This window comes from Bufo bufo, chromosome 7, assembly GCF_905171765.1.
Source record: "Bufo bufo chromosome 7, aBufBuf1.1, whole genome shotgun sequence".
In the NCBI taxonomy this organism is placed as follows: domain Eukaryota; kingdom Metazoa; phylum Chordata; class Amphibia; order Anura; family Bufonidae; genus Bufo; species Bufo bufo.
In genome coordinates this window covers 113,343,633-113,362,515 of record NC_053395.1, presented here as the reverse complement: position 1 = coordinate 113,362,515, position 18,883 = coordinate 113,343,633, and the positions used below count along the sequence as shown (strand labels likewise).

Here is an 18,883-nt window from a genome sequence, read left to right as displayed (position 1 = left end):
TATGAGGAGGGATTGCTTGTATGCGGTGAAATGATCTTTAGAATGGGATTTCTTCCATCTCCGCTCAGCAGCCCTGGAAGCTTGCCTGAGTTTTTTGGTCAGGTTGGTGTGCCAGGGTTGTCTGTTGGTTTTTCTGGTTTTGTTGTGTGTGAGGGGGGCAACAGTGTCCAGAGCTGTACTTATTGTGTTGTTATATAGGGTGGTATCAGCTTCTGGGTCTTGGAGGGAACAGATGGTAGAGAGTGAGAGAAGAGAGTCAGAAAGCAAGCGAAAGTCGAGATGTTTGAGGTTCCTGCAGGGGTGTGCTAGTGTGTGGAGCGGGGGAGCAGCAGAAGAGACCAATGAAGAGAAGGTGAGTTGGTTGTGGTCGGATAGGGGGAGAGGCGAATTAGAAAGGTTAGATAGGGAGCAGAGGCGGGTAAAGATCAGATCCAGAGTGTGACCATCTCTGTGGGTGGGAGCTGAAGACCACTGTGATAGGCCGAAGAAGGAAGAGAGTGACAGGAGTTTAGAGGCGGCCGAGTGGCATGTGTCAATAGGGATGTTGAAGTCACCCATGATGATAGTGGGGATGTCGGTAGAAAGAAAGTGTAGTAGCCAGGTGTTAAAGTGGTCAAGAAAGATGGTGGCTGGGCCTGGAGGGCGGTAAATGACGGCTACTTGAAGGTTGGAGGGAGAGTAGATGCGAACAGAGTGAACTTCATATGAGGTGAGCGTAATGGAGGGTGGCAGTTGAATTGGGCTGTAGGAGCAGGTGTCTGATAGGAGGAGACCAACTCCTCCACCATGTTTGCAGCCGGGGCGGGAGGTGTGAGTGAATTGAAATCCACTATAAGAGAGTGCAGCAGGGGAGGAGGTGTCTGAGAGTGTCAGCCATGTTTCTGTGAGACCCAGAAAGGAAAGGTTTTGAGAGATTAAAAGTTTGTGAATGTACGACAGTTTGTTACAGACAGAGCGTTTGTTCCATAATGCTCCTGCAAGAGGAACCAAAGGAGCAGGGGTCCAAATGGTCTATTCGCCAATTTTTCAGCACTTTTCTTACCCCAAAATGTGATCAAAAAGACACACACACTCCAAAATGGTGTCAACAAAATCTACAGATCATCCCGCAAAAGGGAATGCCGTAAGGACGAAACCTGTAAAACTGTGGAGGAATTGAATTGGCATTAGAAAGTATCTTTTTCCTGTCATTGTTTACTTAACGCGTTAACCATCAAGTTTAGCTCGGCTGCATCTGTATACAAAAAAGGTATTCGTTAAACGGATGCCTCAGACTGATGCCATACAGTAGCATCTGTTCACCATAGAGTTCAATTGTAAAAAAATATATACTTTTTTTTTTACGGGACTGTGCAGGATAAAAGAACATGATGTGCTGCATTTCTTGTATCATTTTTTTTCAAACGTATATGTCAAAAGGAGAAATAGAACGTAATGGGAACCCACCCTTAGACTTGCAGGATAACAGGCTGAAGTGGATGGACAGATGTCTTTTTTTAGCCTTACAAACTTTGTTACATCTGCTAGCCCCCTAGTTCTCTTTGGTGGTAAGCTGCTCCACTGTAGCGTGTTGGTCCTCCTGTGCCTTTGCGGCACATGGCGCTCTGTAGTTTCCATATTGCTTATTCGCAGTGGTGCTATTTCTCCACTCACAATACACTTTAACCACAGCTGCACATGAACAGCTCACAAACTGTGCAGTTTTGGAAATACTTCCACCCTGGCCCGAAAGCCAATAATCATCCCTTTTTGCAACTCTGATAAATCACCCCTTTTACCCATGACAGCAATGAGGGATATGTGTGAAGACAGCCTATTGCATCTTTTATTTACCCACCAAGCCAGCTCACAACACATGTCTTCTTTCATGAGCTATGCACTGCCTATGTGGAAAGTAGGAAGTGCTCCTAATAATGTGATTCGATTGTGTATGTTATGAAGAGTGTCACATGATGCCAATTTTCAGTTAGGCACTCCAGCTGTGGTAAAACTACAACTCCCAAGATGTACACTTGCTTGACTGTTCTCAGAACACCATAGAAATAAATGGAGCATGCTGGGAGTCATAGTTTCACACCAGCTGGAGTGCCAGAGGTTAGCCATCACTGGTCTATAACATTCTACTGCATATAGCGGTCAACTGCCTGCTATAAGAAAGGTATGTAAGCAAAACTTTAAATGCATAGACATTAGAGAATTGTATGATTTCCTATTATATAAACAAATTTAGAAAAATAGACTAGAAAAGCCCTTTAATTGTTTCAGATAAGAACATATTTCTTTCTTTTTCTCATTGCAGAAAGGACATGATTTTTATGAAGGTGTAAGAGCAGGTAAGTTGTTAACTCCTGCTAATTGATCCAATAACCAGTAGAGGCAAAATCATCCACCATTCATTAAGCTTCTTTATTAAAGTTCAATATTTCGACCAGCCATTGTAAGCGGTGAAAGTGTTGAAGTTTCCCATATATTGTTGGGTCATTAAAGAAGTTTAATAGTACAGTTATTTTGCAAAATTTTTATACTGATGACCTAAACTAACTTACTATTAGCTGCTGAATTTCCTGAATCCTGTCTTTGCTGTCTGGCCTCTCTGCACTTCCTCCCTCTTCCTCACCCTCTCTTCTCATTAGACTTCTATGACATGATGTAATCTGATCATTCAGAGAGCATGAATCCTGTCTTGTTTTTACAAAGACAGATTTATTACCAATTTCAGAAAGAAAATTCATTTAGGAAAGAGGAGCTGAGATAGTAATATGCTACTAACTCTAAAACAAGGTATTTTTCTCTGATAAGAGATAATCTTTCACCTGTACTGTTGAGTTATTCAAAATTGGGTAAAGTACAGTGACCATTTAAGCATTATAAGGTCTGTAAATGTTCAGGGTAACTGACAGTTTCTTTATTTCATTATGAAACACTATATATTCCTTTATTAAATAAATGGTAAGGGGGTAGTTTTGGCATATGAGGCCAAATATAGCAATGCAAACAACTTGTATCTGTCCCGTAAAGAACAAGGCTGCTCACAGTAGCATGGGCAACATGTGACCTGGCACTGTCCTATTGAAATATGGCTCCTGGGATACTTCGTAGAAATACCACTGGTTCCATGACCAAATCAATGTAGCAGTTAGTGTAGCTGAAATGAGGACTAGAGGGGGTCTGTTCATTATACCACTCCATCCCATAATCCTGGTAGTAGGACAGGTGTGACAGTCCTTTGTGTAGGCCTCTTCATGGCATTGCCCACGTGGTCTCCAGATCACTCTCCTCCTATCATTGCGTCTGAGACAAAAGCTGGATTTATCTCTGAGGAGGATAGACCCCTATTCCAACCTCCATTTCTGTCTTGCTAAGAACCCTAGCCTTTCAGAGCGGTGGTGTGAGGTGAATGGAACACCTGTAGTTAGACATCTAGCTCATAGCCTTATGTTGTGCAAATGCCTTCTGATGGTTTGTGTAGACCCCTAGGCTTGGGATGTGACATCCATTGTTCTCCAAACCACAGGGCACGCAATGTTTAACAGTGCTGGCATCTTTTCCTAGGTGCATAGTGATCTTCCTGTCTCTCACTTCAATGATTCTGCCCCTCTCAGTTTGCGCTAACTGGCATGTCGACAAACAGGAGGCATTACACAATCATCCCACACAACTTGATCCGATTTTTGAGGTTTGATGTGGCTAAAAACTTTGCTTTCAATCTAGCTTTTATGCCCTTCCCACATGCAACAGATTGGAGCTAGATGCTTGATATATCTGTAAAGAATAAATCAAGGCAACTGGACTTACTGTAGGGAATTGTGAGGAATTGAGAAAGCTCGTTGGAAGAACGAGTGAAACCTTTTCAAGAAATCTACAGTAAGTCCAGTTGCCTTGATTTATTCTTTACAGATATACCATGACCTGGATAAATGAGAACCTTCACAGACATAGATGCTTGATAATTTGATAATCTACAGATCTTAGCAACACCTGCTACTTCCTTAATTTGCATAACCTTACAGCTTTTCTTTCTTGGTGTTGCAATTTCAGCGTTGAGGAGTGTAAGAACACGTGCTTATACGCCAGCTTTGCAGTCATATGTACCTTTAGTTAAAGGGGTTAGCTCACAAATTTGAAACTTTTTTTTAGTCACTTATCTGGAGGACTTGCTTCTCTTTCTGTGGACAGACAAGAGCTCATATAAGACAAGCACCTGCGTCTCCCAGGATGTATAGCAATTAGCTCTTGTTAACCCTACACTGAAAATAGTCCTTGTATCGCCCCAGAGATACATATGGTATGTAGTGCTCCTAGAGAGATCTAGCCATATACTTCTATAAACTTAGAAGTAGTTATGAATGAATGAAAGGTGTCTGGGCTGTTTCATCTGCCTCTTTATGAGATAATCATGCTATCACTGATGGGAGATGAAAAGAAGCATGTTAGTTCGCCACTGAATGCAGCAGAAGGTGGACCAGTAAAAGCAAACAATATTTTTATTGCATTTTTACTGCAATAATACACTGTTTGAAATTCCCTATTCATTGCATAGTAATTTGTTTTGTTGGTTAACCTCTGATACTGGTAGTTTAACCCCTCAGATGCCATGGTCAATGTGTGTTTATATAGAGGGAGAGAAACTCATTCTGTCCTCTAATCAGCTCCCCGCGAATGCAGTAGTTAAATTGGCAGCTGGGCCACAGGCTTGAAGGCCCCAGGCCTACCATATCCCTGCCATTATTACACCGTGCTTTTGGTATCAATAAGAACTATATCTCACCTCTCAAAAAATCAACCTTGAAAGAGCTCCTTCAGCAGAAAAGTTAAATTATGGGTCAGAATATGGTGACACAAAACAATGTTTTTAAAAAACATTTTTTAAAAGGAGCATTTAAATTTTTTTAAGTCATACGGACCCATAGAAAAAGAATGAATATGACATTTTTACTGCGCAGTGCATTAAAAACAAAACCCTAAAAGCAATGACAGAATTGTGTTGTATTCTTCACAAGCCATCCCCATAAAATGTATAAAAGTTATGCAATTCACCTGGAGTACAGTACCCCAAAATGTACCATTAAAAAATACATATTTCCCCACATAAAACAAACCCTCATACAGCTATGTCAGTGGAAAAATAAAAGAGTTATGGCTTTTTGAAATGTGGTAATAAGGTAAAAAAAAATGCTGAGCCTTAAAGGGGTTATCCGAGTTATGAAAATAAATAATATAGCACTGAAAATCTGATGTATAACTGAGCTAAGCAAGTTTTATGCAAAAAAGATATATATATTTCCTCATTTCCCTTGTTCTTTTCTGGCCCTTTGTTTACATGCAATAAAAACAACCTCTGCCCCTCCCCCTGCTTTGCTAAGGGAGTGGATACAAGAGCTGCCCTGAGTGACATGTCTGCCTGCTGGGAGACTCTGCAGCATGTTGTATGTGTAGGACTACAAGTCCCAGCTGTATAATGACACTGCTAAGGGAGTGGATACAAGAGCTGCCCTAAATGCTGGGAGAATCAACAGCAACTTGTAAGTGTAGAACTACAAGTCCCACTTGTATAATGACACTGCTAATACACACAGGATCTTCCCCCTAGCCTCTTGTGCAATGCTCTCTCTAGTATGTCAACTCCAGTGCCCAGAATTGTCTCCTCACTGCCTGCAGAGCTGTGCAGCTGAAGGGACTAAGAATCCTAGCAGAGAGTAGACGGCAGTGAAGGGGGCGTGGCCATCACAGTGACGTTTCGTTTACACGCTTGTAAACGACCTTTATCAGAGCAGGGAGAGAAGCTGACATCACAGGTCATTTGACCCTCAGTGAAATCTGAGAAACCAGCCACTGGAGATAAAGTGAGTTAATTGAAAAGCTGTTACATTTGCCTAGTTAGGAACATAGAAAGAACAAAAAAAATAACTTGGATAGCCCCTTTAAGTTTCAAACTAGGCTGCACCAGGGTTGTCCGCTTTATTTATATTGAGGATCTATCCTCAGGATAGAAACAAAAGATATTTTGTGTGGTCTTCCAAGTGGCACAATCGGCAGCAGTCCCAAACAGCAGGAGTAGATCTCTTCTCCTTTCTTAACCAAAATAAACTGCAATACAGGGTCTGTGCTTGAACTTCATCAGTAAGGAACAGTTCACACACAGCAACACTTCCACAAGACGATTTTATCTCGATTCCAAACAATTCCAGCTCCTCGGTCTCAATATCCACCAGCAATCACAGAAAATCGTCTTGTGGAAGTGTTGCTGTGTGTGAACTGTTCCTTACTGATGAAGTTCAAGCACAGACCCTGAATTGCAGTTTATCCTGAGGATAGGTCATAAATATCAGATTGGCAGGGGTCTGACTCCCAGCACCCCCGCCATTCAGATGTTTGAAGAGAAGACAACGCTCATGCAAGCGCTGCCTTCTCTTTATTCTTCCTTCTTACCGTTGCAACCGCATCGGTGAGCAGGTGTAATTACACCTAAGGCGTACCATTCACTTCTATTGGACGGCTCCTTCTTGTTCACTTGAATGGGAAGGAGCCGTCACTTGAATGAACGGCTGAGATCTATTTACACATGCTCACCACTGCAGATGCGACGACGAGCAAGTAAATAATGAAGAGAAAGCAGCTCTTGTATGAGAGCAGTTGTCTCTTCAAACAGCTGATCTGTGTCGAGAGTCGGACTCCCGCTGGTCTGATATTGATGACCTATCCTGATTCTGGGTAAAACAAAAGCTGCGTAAATCCTGACAGGACTCCTATGAGACACAGTGAGAGCCCTGGTTACCCTGCCCTCACAGTATGATTGACAGCTCTCTCTTTATCAGTGTGTGTACAGAGAGGGCTGTCAATCTATGTGTGTGGACAGGGTAATCGGGACTCCTACTGTCTCTCCTAGGATTTACTCCTACTCCAAATCATTTAAACCTATATATATCGTATAGCTCAGCTACTCTCCCTCTATTATATTCTGCTCCCAGATGAAGCAGCAGTTAAAACCTTTGTCACTAAGACACATGAGTCGGCACTGCCAAGTGTGCAGCAACAAACAATCAACTGAAGGCGGCCCTCCAGGCCAGTAAAGTACAGTGGTGCTCAGCTAAACATTCCTCGGATCTCCTCGATCAAATAGAAAAAAGCAGCCCTCTCACCAAAATCCAACTTTGGCACTTTATCCCTTAAAAAAAAATACAAGCGGTCTAGGAGGTGGATTACACACCAGGAGATGGCAGTTTTGTGCTCTCTGCACTTAGTCAAGGCTTCCACGTCATAACACAAGTGCCAGTATATGCCCCTCCTGCCATCATCACTATGGGTACAATACAAACACTCTAATCATTAAAAACATGTATAGTTATAAAAAAATACCACGGTCATTTTTATCATTTACGTAGCCTCAAGGGACCATCTGTCTTCATTTTCCATTTTGCTTTCCTCTGTAGCAGTAATTTATGTTGTTCACCTTATAATGCCATATACACTATCTCCAATCCTGCAAATTTTAATACACTACTGTTCCTCCATGCATCTCTCTTACATGTTCCATCAGTCTGGGTTATCCAACCCCTGTCTGTTGACTTCTTATGCGCTTTAAACAAAAAAGGGGGTGTGGCTTGGTTGTTGAAGGGGCAGGTCTGACTAATTTATAATTTTCAATGGCTGTTTTAGGCGTAAAAAATTGTCTAAATCTACGTCAGCAAGGGAGCCGGCATAGATTTAGACAGGCAGTGGATACGCCTAAGTTATGTAGAGGCCGGAGCCTCTGCATAAATTCGGTGCAACCACCACTAGCTTAAAGGGGTATTAAAACCGGCATAAAAAATGACGGTATTAATAAATGACCCCCTTATCTTTCCTGTATAAAACCTGCCACGGGGACATAATACCACATAAACTAAAATACTCAGTTTTGCAGGAGATAATTTGCCACACTACATGCTGAACACCCCCCAGACATAGTTTTTTTGTTTTCAACATATGATTACAAACTGAGCACTGCCCACATCTAAAATTCCGTAGAGGAATCATCCTCTCCAGCCATGTGTTTCTGTTTTCTCAATATCTACTACTCACCAGATGATCTTTAAAGGAAACCTGTCACCGGGATTTTGTGTATAGAGCTGAGGACATGGGTTGCTAGATGGCCACTAGCACATCTGCAATACCCAGTCCCCATAGCTCTGTGTGCTTTTATTGTGTAAAAAAAACGACTTGATACATATGCAAATTACCCTAAGATGAGTCCTGTACATGAGAAGAGTCAGGGACAGGACTCATCTCAGGTTAATTTGCATATGTATCAAATCGTTTTTTTTACACAATAAAAGCACACAGAGCTATGGGGACTGGGTATTGCGGATGTGCTAGCAACCATCTAGCAACCCATGTCCTCAGCTCTATACACAAAATCCCGGTGACAGATTCCCTTTAGCAACCCATGTCCTCATAAAAGGAAACATTAAAAATTATTAATAAGATAGTTTTAAATAAATTAGTTTTAAATTAGTTTTAAATACATTAATGGAAAAGATTATCAATTAAAATAAAATGAATTGAAAAAACTGTGGAATTATCGGATAAAACATAACTATAGGATATAAAATATAATATATTTAAAAATATTATATAAAAAGAGATATTGAAAAAACAGATGTCAGTAGTTCGTATATTCTAGTGATTCATTTAAACCGAACGGGGAAAGATTGTTTAATTAAAAAATCCAAAACATTTCCTTCCTACATAATGTCTGGAAGGAATAGGGGACCCATTCTAAGGGTGTAACTGACAGGGGACCCATTCTAAGGGTGTATTTACTTGCGTGTGCTAGTTGAGACCTGCTGTGATTGGGTTTTAGTTAGTTATCAAACGCTAACATGACAGTTTTTTGGTTTTGCACATTATTGATGATTGTATTTCATGACTACTCTTCTAAGGGTATTGCCTTCCTTTATACTGCAGTTCTGCTGCACCACTTTGCCTGCGACTTTTAGCAGTCTAAGCAGTAATTTATGATTTTATTTTGCTCTCAATAAATCTTGTGTGAAAGGGAATCTGTCACTGGGATTTTGTGTATAGAGCTGAGGACATGGGTTGCTAGATGGCCGCTAGCACATCCGCAATACCTAGTCCCCAAAGCTCTGTGTGCTTTGTGTAAAATAAAACTATTTGATACATATGCAAATGAACCTGAGATGAGTCCTGTCCTTGAGATGAGTCAGGGACAGGACTCATCTCAGGTTCATTTGCATATGTATCAAATAGTTTTTTTTACACAATAAAAGCACACAGAGCTATGGGGACTGGATATTGCGGATGTGCTAGTGGCCATCTAGCAATTCATGTCCTCAGCTGTATACCCAAAATCCCGGTGACAGGTTCCCTTTAATAGTTTGACTCCTAAAACTCACTATTGGTTTATGAATAGTCTTACTGTTCAAATCGGGATCATCTTTCTATTCCATCAGTTGTATACAAGATCGTAATTCATGACAGCCAGAGTAGTTAGGAGTGCTGAGGCAGCTTGTTGCTTAGAAGTAACCAGTCCAGCCGTATTATTATTATTAGGATGGGTTTTGTGTATGCTAATAAGGTAGCTGCTGTTTTATTTCCCGTAATGATTGCCCTCTACAGAAAACAACCCATTATAAATAATAAAATATATTTGGGAATGTGTTTATAATATAATATTAAAATTCTGTTTTTCTTTTGTTACTTCAAGGCTTTGTTCCAGAGTTAAGATACGTTTTCTTAATATGCAAATAAAGCAGTTGGTACAATGAGGGTGCCACCATTGTTCTTGTTACCCAGCCCTGGCTGCTTTGATTGATAGGACCAGGTAGTGGCAATGCATCTAGGGAGAGGTCTCCGATCCACAAAAGAAGAACGGAGGGTGAAAGCAGCAACAGACTTACCAAGATTATACATGAAATACAGACATGTGTATACTTACACTTTTACAAAATATAATATATTAGCATTTAGGTTTTGATTAAATTATAGGGGTTGGAAGTTAAAAACTCAGGCAGACTATGTAAATTGTCTAAAATAACAAGAGTCAATACTCTTTTCAACCCTGATTTTTCCATTGCTAGTCTATGATCCTCTTGCCGCTGACATCTTCATGACTTCAGTGATGTTACGTGCACACAGGTCATGGTGAAGCCAATCACTGGCCTCAGCAGTTTATCGGATGTCACCACTGCAGACTGTAAAATAAATGGGAGTGGGGAGGACTGGAGCACAGCACTGGAAGCAGCAGGGGAGAACAGGGGTAAGTATTGATTCTTTAGTTTTAAATTTTTTACAGGGGCTGCTCAAGTTTTGTTTAACCCCTTAAGGACTCAGCCCTATTTCACCTTAAGGACTTGGCCATTTTTTGCAAATATGACCAGTGTCACTTTAAGTGCTGATAACTTTAAAACGCTTTGACTTACCCAGGCCGTTCTGAGATAGTTTTTTCGTCACATATTGTACTACATGACACTGATAAAATTGGGTCAAAAAAGTTAATTTTTTTGCATAAAAAAATACTATATTTACCAAAAATGTGGAAAAATTAGCAAATTTCAAAGTTTCAGTTTCTCTACTTCTGTAATACATAGTAATACCCCCAAAAATTGTGATGACTTTACATTCCCCATATGTCTACTTCATGTTTGTAGCATTTTGGGAATGATATTTTATTTTTTGGGGATGTTACAAGGCTTAGAAATTTAGAAGCTAATTTAGAAATTTTTCTGAAATCTTCAAAATCCCACTTTCTATGGACCAGTTCAGGTTTGAAGTCACTTTGTGAGGCTTACATAATAGAAACCACCCAAAAATGACCCATTCTAGAAACTACACCCCTCAAGGTTTTCAAAACTGTTTTTACAAACTTTGTTAACCCTTTAGGTCTTCCACAAGACTTCATGGCAAATGGACATAAATTTTAAGAATTTAGATTTTTTTTAAAATGTTTCCAATATAATCAATTTTTTTCCTGGAAAAAAACAAGGGTTAACTGCCAAACAAAACTCAAAATGGGTTGCCCTGATTCTGTAGTTTGCAAAAACACCCTATATGTGGTCGTAAACTACTGTTTGGCCAAACGGGAGCACGTAGAAGGAGGGGAACACCATATGGGTTTTGCAAGGCAGATTTTGCAGGACTGGTTTTGTTTATACCATGTCCCATTTCAAGCCCCCCCCTTGCACCCCTAGAATAGAAACTTCTAAAAAGTGACTCCATCTAAGAAACTACACCCCTCAAGGTATTCAAAACTGGGTTCACAAACTTTGTTAACCCTTTAGGTGTTCCACAAGAGTTAATGGCAGATGGAGAAACAATTTCGAAATTTCTATTTTTTGGAAAATTTTCCATTTTAACCCATTTTTTTCAGCAATAAAGTAAGGGTTAACAGCCAAACAAAACTCAATATGGGTTGCCCTGATTCTGTAGTTTGCAAAAACACCCCATATGTGGTCGTAAACTACTGTTTGGCCAAACGGGAGCACATAGAAAGAGGGGAACGCCATATGGGTTTTGGAAGGCAGATTTTGCAGGACTGGTTTTGTTTATACCATGTCCCATTTGAAGCCCCCCGTTGCACCCCTAGAATAGAAATTTCAAAAAAGTGACTCCATCTAAGAAAGTACACCCCTCAAGGTATTCAAAACTTGGTTTACAAACTTTGTTAACCCTTTAGGTGTTCCACAAGAGTTAATGGCAGATGGAGAAGCAATTTAGAAATTTCTATTTTTTGGAAAATTTTCCATTTTAACCCTTACTTTATTACTGAAAAAAATGGGTTAACAGCCAAACAAAACTCAAAATGGGTTGCCCTGATTCTGTAGTTTGCAGAAACACCCCATATGTGGTCGTAAACTACTATTTGGCTAAACGGCAGGACATAGAAGAAAGGGAACGCCATATGGTTGTTGGAAGGCAGATTTTGCTGGACTGGTTTATTTACACCATGTACCCTTTCAAGCCCCCCTGATGCACCCCTAGAGTAGAAACTCCATAAAAGTGACCCCATCTAGGAAACTACGGGATAAGGTGGTTGTTGTTTTGGGACTATTTTAGGGGTAAATATGATTTTTGGTTGCTCTATATTACACTTTTTTGAGGCAAGGTAACAAAAAATGTAAATTCTAAAATTGTTTCTACATTCGCTATTTAGTTTTGTGGAACACCTAAAGGGTTAACAAAGTTTGTAAAGTAACTTTTGAATACCTTGAGGGGTGTAGTTTCTTAGATGGGGTCACTTTTTTGGAGTTTCTAGGCTACATCAGGGGGGCTTCTAATGGGACATGGTGTCAAAAAAAAATGTCCATCAAAATCTGCCTTCCAGAAACCATATGGAGTTCCCTTCGTTCTATGCCCTGCCGTGTGGCTATCTAGCCATTTACGACCACATATGGGGTGTTTCTGCAAACTACAGAATCAGGGCCATAAATATTGAGTTTTGTTTGGCTGTTAACCCTTGCTTTATTACCGGAAAAATGGATTCAAATGGAAATTCTGCCCAAAAATATGTGTTTTGGCACCGTTTTTATTTTATATTTTTAACGCTGTTCATCCGAGGGGTTTGGTCAAATGTTATTTTTATAGGGCAGATTCTTACGAACGCGGCGATACCTAATATGTCTACATTTTAGAATTTATTTAGATTTTACACTACATTATCATTTTAGGAACCCAAAAAATATTTTAGTATCTCCATAGCCTGGGAGCTAAATTATTATTTTTTTAGTTGGGCGACTATCTAATGTAATCTCATTTTTTGCGGGATGAGATGGCGGTTTTATTGGCACTAATTGGGGGTGCATATGACATTTTGTTCGCTCGCTATTACACTTTTTCTGATGTTAGGTGACAAAAAAATGGCTTTTTTTACACGTTTTTTTTTCTTTTTAACGCTGTTCATCTGGGGGGATTGGTTTAAATGTTACTTTTATAGAGACGATTTTTACGGACGCGACGATGCCCAATATGTATGGCTCTCAGACTTTGGAGACACTAAGCAGGCATCCTAAAACTGTGGCCCTCCAGATGTTGTAAAACTACAATTCCCACCATGCCCTGCTGATGGCTGTAGGTTGTCTGGGCATGCTGGGAGTTATAGTTTTACAACATCTGGAGGGCCGCAGTTTGAGGTTGCCTGCACTAAAACTAATATTTTTTGGGGAAAAAAAATTTGTTTCCGTGTCTCCAAAGTCTGAGAGCCATAGTTTTTTATGTTCTCTAGGGGACTGTTGGGGATTATAAAAATTTAGTACTCCATGGAAGTGTGTTACTCCCTGAAGCAATCGATAACGCGGGGCAAGTGTCACATTGAGTGGTGGTGTCCTTCCGTATCCCCCTCTTGTGACACACTCTGCATCTTTTTTGGGTTTGCCCCTTCTTTCCAGTATGGGGGACCACACCTGGAAAATGTTGGCCAGGGACGATCCGGGCGCCTCCAATTCCCGAGGTACTCTGGCCTGCTCTTTCCCAGTCCGAAAAGATCAGGTCTTTGAGGACTGCCTCATAGAATTGGAGGAATGTCCCTGTGCTGCCAGCGCTTCGGGATAGTACAAAAGAGTTGTACAAGGCAACCTGTACCAAGTAGACCGCAACTTTTTTGTACCATGCCCGGGTTTTCCGCATGGCATTATATGACTTGAACACTTGATCAGAGAGATCAACTCCTCCCATATACCGATTGTAGTCGACGATACAATCGGGCTTGAGGACCGTTACCTCGCACAGGGACAGGGGTGGTGCTGTTACCGTGGATTGTGGACAGTACTAGGACATCCCTCTTGTCCTTATACCTGACCAGCAACAGGTTTCCACTGGTAAGGGCACGGGTCTCACCCCTGGGGATGGGTACCTGGAGGGGGTGGGCAGGGAGGCTGCGTTGATTTTTCCGCACGGTCCCACAAGCGAACGTGGATCTGGCGGCAAGGGACCTGAACAAGGGAATGCTGGTATAAAAGTTGTCCACGTACAAGTGGTAACCCTTATCCAGCAGTGGGTACATAAGGTCCCACACGAGTTTCCCGCTAACACCCAGAGTGGGGGGACATTCTGGGGGTTAAATACGGGAATCTCGCCGCTCGTACACACAAAATTTGTAAGTCGCCCACTTTGTGGGAATGTATTGGCGGAAACTGAGTCTCCCCTTGAACGCAACGAGAGACTCATCAACCGCGACCTCCCTTCCAGGTACGTAGGCCTGCTCAAATTTGGCCCCGAAGTGATCGATGACCGGCCGTATCTTATACAGACGGTCATGGGCAGGATCACCTCGGGGGGGACATGCTGCATTATCGGAATAATGCAGACATTTCCGGATGGCCTCAAACCGGGGACGTGTCATGACCATACTGTAGAGTGGGTTCTGGTAGAGGACGTCCCCACTCCAGTATTGCCTGACACTGGGTTTTTGCACTAGACCCATATGCAGCACGAGGCCCCAAAATGTCCTCATCTCGGCTGCACTGACCAGCGTCCAGCCACCGGGTCTAGCCAAAAATAAGCCCGGGTGCTGAGCAACGAACTGTTGGGCGTACAGATTCATCTGCTCCACCATCAGATTCACAAATAGGCTACTGAAAAAAAAACTTAAAAAGTCAATTTCAGTAAACCCCACTGTGGGAATCTGGATTCCTTGATTGCCAGCAAAATCCGGAATCTCGGGCTCAAAGTCCACTGGGGGACACCAGCTAAGTTCATCAGCAGGGGGCTCCGGTGGGCTTATTTGGTTGGCCGGGAAACCAGTACGAACCCCAGGGCGGCTCGTACTAGGGTGGGCCACAGAATCCCTAGCATGTGGGGCCCCTGGCTCCTGCTGGCGGCGTGTCCGCCGCCTTGGGGGCTCATCGTCATCAGATGATGATGAGGATGCGGATGACAAAAGGAACGTGGGGTCATCCTCATCCTCACTCGGGCTCTCGAGGTGTGAGGCAATCTGGGCGTATGCCTCCTCGGCCGAGAACATCCGGCGGGCCATGGGTATGTGTGTGCGTGTGTATGTGCATGTGTGTAAACCTTTATTCTATGTGCGTGTGTGTGGGGGCACGGGTGTTCGCGTACTAAAAAGTCCAAGCAAAAAAATGTGTTAGAAAAAAAAAAAAAAAAGTTCAAACTTGCTGATCAGCGGTACAACGTTGATCAGTGGTGGGGCGGGCGATGCGCTAAACAGTGGCCGGACGCTAAGAGTGCCGGCCAGTCAGCGCACGCAGAAAAAAAAAAAGTGTTGGTGGGGGGGGGGGGGCTGGTGGTGGTGGGGGGGGGGGCAAGTGGCAGGGGGGGGGGCTGGTGGTGGTGGGGGGGGGGGCAAGTGGCAGGGGGGGGGGCTGGTGGTGGTGGGGGGGGGGGGGCAAGTGGCAGGGGGGGGGTCTGGGGTCTGAAAGCTGGAACAAAGAAAGTTTAGATAAAAGTTCATTTTTTTTTTTTTCATAACTAACTTTTTCCTTCTGTCCCTGCCTAACGGTGCCTCTCCCTCACTGACCCTAACTTACCTGGAGGGTGATGGATGGCGATTAGGGGGACTCAGGAGCTGGTGCTGGACGGTGCTGCAGGGTGCTCATGCAAAACAGGAAGAAGAGGGGAGAGAGGGGTGCAGGAAGTTTGAATCTGGCGCCTCTCTCCCCAGCACCAATCAGCACCCTGGACAGCGGCATTCATCACCAGGGTCAGCACCGCCTCTCTGAATTGACCTGCGGTTTTCTGCGATCGCTAATACGGGGGGGGGGGTGTCAAATGACCCCCCCCCCCTGCGTTGTTACAGGATGCCGGCTGAATGATTTCAGCCGGCATCCTGTTTCGATTAACCCTCGCGGCGCCGGAATCGCGATTTAAAGCCATGACGTACCGGTACGTCATGGGTCCTTAAGGACTCGGGAAACATGCCGTACCGGTACGTCATGCATTCCTAAGAGGTTAAAGAGGTTGTCCGGTCCCAAAATCAAAATTCTATTTTTGTGCTCCTAACACCCCTCACCATGCATACATATGCCCCAAATACCTGTTTTTTATGTCTGAGCTTTCCTTCTTCCCTGGAAGACATCACATTATCCTGGCAGATCTGTTTACTTTCTCCCCTTCTTGTTTTGTTGAATACATAACTTTATTGATTCACAATCCTGGCTGCACTGCACAGCTACTCCATCTATAACTCCTGTGTCCATCTTTCTACACCCAGACATGAATCTTCTTCTCATTTAGTGTCTAAATCCCATTATTGACCGTCCACAGGCTCTTCCCTCACCATCTCCAGAGTGTAATAAACAGCTGCAATCGGCAAGCACATCCAAACACATCTGTATCTAATCCTAACATGTATGTGTGCGATACTTCCTGCTGAACTGTGTATCTAATCCCATTTTGTATGATACAGCCTGCTGAGCTGTGTATCTAATCCCATTTTGTATGATACAGCCTGCTGAGCTGTCTATCTAATTAAATTTTGTATGATACAGCCTGCTGAGCTGTGTATATATTCCCATCTTCTATGATACAGCCTGTTGAGCTGTGTATCTAATCCCATTTTGTATGATATAGCCTGCTGAGCTGTGTATCTAATTCCATTTTGTATGATACAGCCTACTGAGCTGTGTATTTAATTCCATTTTGTATGATACAGCCTACTGAGCTGTGTATCTAATCCCATTTTGTATGATACAGCCTGCTGAGCTGTCTATCTTAACCCTTACGCACACCACCATATTAATTTATCCGCTAAATAAGGATACTGTCCGTGTGCGACCCGCATATTTTTTTGCAGTCCCATTGATTTCTATGGATTTCAGGTCTGCATTATGAGGACCAGAATTGCAGAACTGACATACGGATGCGGAAAACACATGGACTTCATCAGTGTGCTTTCCACATTCATATATCAGTACAGCAAAAGATAGAACATGTCTTATTCTGGTCCTCATAATGCAGATCTAAAACCCATAGAACTCAATGGCTCTGGAAAAAAATGCACATCTCACATAGGCAGTATCCTTATTTAGCAGATCTGCTACTTGGAGAAAGCAGAACAGATACGGTCCTGTGTATGAGGCCTAATTTTATATTTTTTGGTCCTGGCTGCTGAAGGGTTTATCTTGGCCCAACTTGTGTGATACACGTGAGATAAGACCATGATCAGCCTGGGAAACACGGTCTGCGTGTTGCCACATCTCCCAGGCCGACCGCACTCTCCTGATCGAACTGACGATATGACAGTAATGTATGATACAGCCAGTCTCTTATCTGGTCAGGGGAGCCGAGGTTGGCCTGGAAATTGTGGCTGACACATGGACTGAGACATGGATTCCTGGGCCGATCACAGTAGTTTGCATGATTCCTATCACTTACACTGAGCTGCCATAACAGTGTCATCCACAGTGCCCCCATAACAGTTGGGAGCACTGTGGATATCACTGTTATGGGGTCACTCTAGATGTTATCTACAGTTCCCCACAACAGTGTCATCCATAGTGTCCCCATAACAGTGACATCCACAGATCCCCCATAACAGTGACATCCACAGATCCCCCATAACAGTGACATCCACAGATCCCCCATAACAGTGACATCCACAGATCCCCCATAACAGTGACATCCACAGATCCCCTATAACAGTGACATCCACAGATCCCCTATAACAGTGACATCCACAGATCCCCCATAACAGTGACATCCACAGAACCCCCATAACAGTGACATCCACAGATCCCCCATAACAGTGACATCCACAGATCCCCCATAACAGTGACATCCACAGATCCCCCATAACAGTGACATCCACAGATCCCCCATAACAGTGACATCCACAGTGCCCCCATAACATTGACATCCACAGTGCCCCCATAACAGCGACATCCACAGTGCCCCCATAACAGCGACATCCACAGTGCACCCATAACAGTGACATCCACAGTGCACCCATAACAGTGTCACTGTTATGGGAGCACTGTGGATATCACTGTTATGGGGTCACTCTAGATGTTATCTACAGTTCCCCACAACAGTGCCATCCACATTCCCTTATAACAGTGCCATCCACAGTTCCCCCATGTGCCATCCACAGTGCCTCTAATGACATCTGCAGTGCCCCCAAAGTGCCCCCTTGTGCCATCCACAGTGCCCCCATGTGACATCCACAGTGCCCCCATGTGACATCCACACTGCCCCTAATGACATCTACAGTGCCGCTAATGACATCCACAGTGCCCCCAAAGTGCCCCTTGTGCCTTCCACAGTGCCACCAAAGTGCCCCCATGTGCTATCCACAGTGCCACCAAAGTGCTCCCATTTGCCATCCACAGTGCCCCTAATGACATCCACAGTGCCCGTAATGACATCCACAGTGCCCGTAATGACATCCACAGTGCCCCATGTGCCATCGACAGAGCCCCCATGTGCCATCGACAGAGCCCCCATGTGCCAACTACAGTGCCCTCATTTGCCATCCACAGTGCCCCTAATGACATCCAAAGTGCACCCATGTGCCATCCACAGTACCCCTAATAACATCCACAGTGCCCCTAATGACACCCACAGTGCCCCTATGTGCCATTCACAGTGCCCATGTGCCATCAATAGTGCCCCTAATGACATCCACAGTGCCCGCATGTGCTATCTACAGTGCCCTCATTTGCCATCCACAGTGCCCCTAATGACATCCACAGTGCCCCCAAAGTGGCCATGTGCCATCCACAGTGCACCCATGTGCCATCCACAGTGCCCCTAATGACATCTACAGTGCCCATGTGCCATCCACAGTGCCCCCAAAGTGCCCCATGTGCCATCCACAGTGCCCATGTGCCATCAATAGTGCCCCTAATGACATCCGCAGTGCCCCCATGTGCCATCCACAGTGCACCCAAAGTGCCCATGTGCCATCCACAGTGCCCACAAGGGCACCCATTTG

At 43.5% G+C, this 18,883-nt stretch overlaps 1 protein-coding gene across 2 annotated transcripts in view; it reads left to right on the top strand.

Moving 5' to 3' along the window:
• Positions 1-18,883, top strand: part of HIBCH (3-hydroxyisobutyryl-CoA hydrolase) — a 516,160-nt gene that overhangs the window by 471,269 nt on the left and 26,008 nt on the right. For both annotated transcript variants that reach the window (XM_040440248.1, XM_040440247.1), the window contains one exon: positions 2,300-2,333. In XM_040440248.1, coding sequence (XP_040296182.1) covers positions 2,300-2,333 — 34 coding nt within the window. The remainder of the gene's footprint in view (positions 1-2,299; positions 2,334-18,883) is intronic.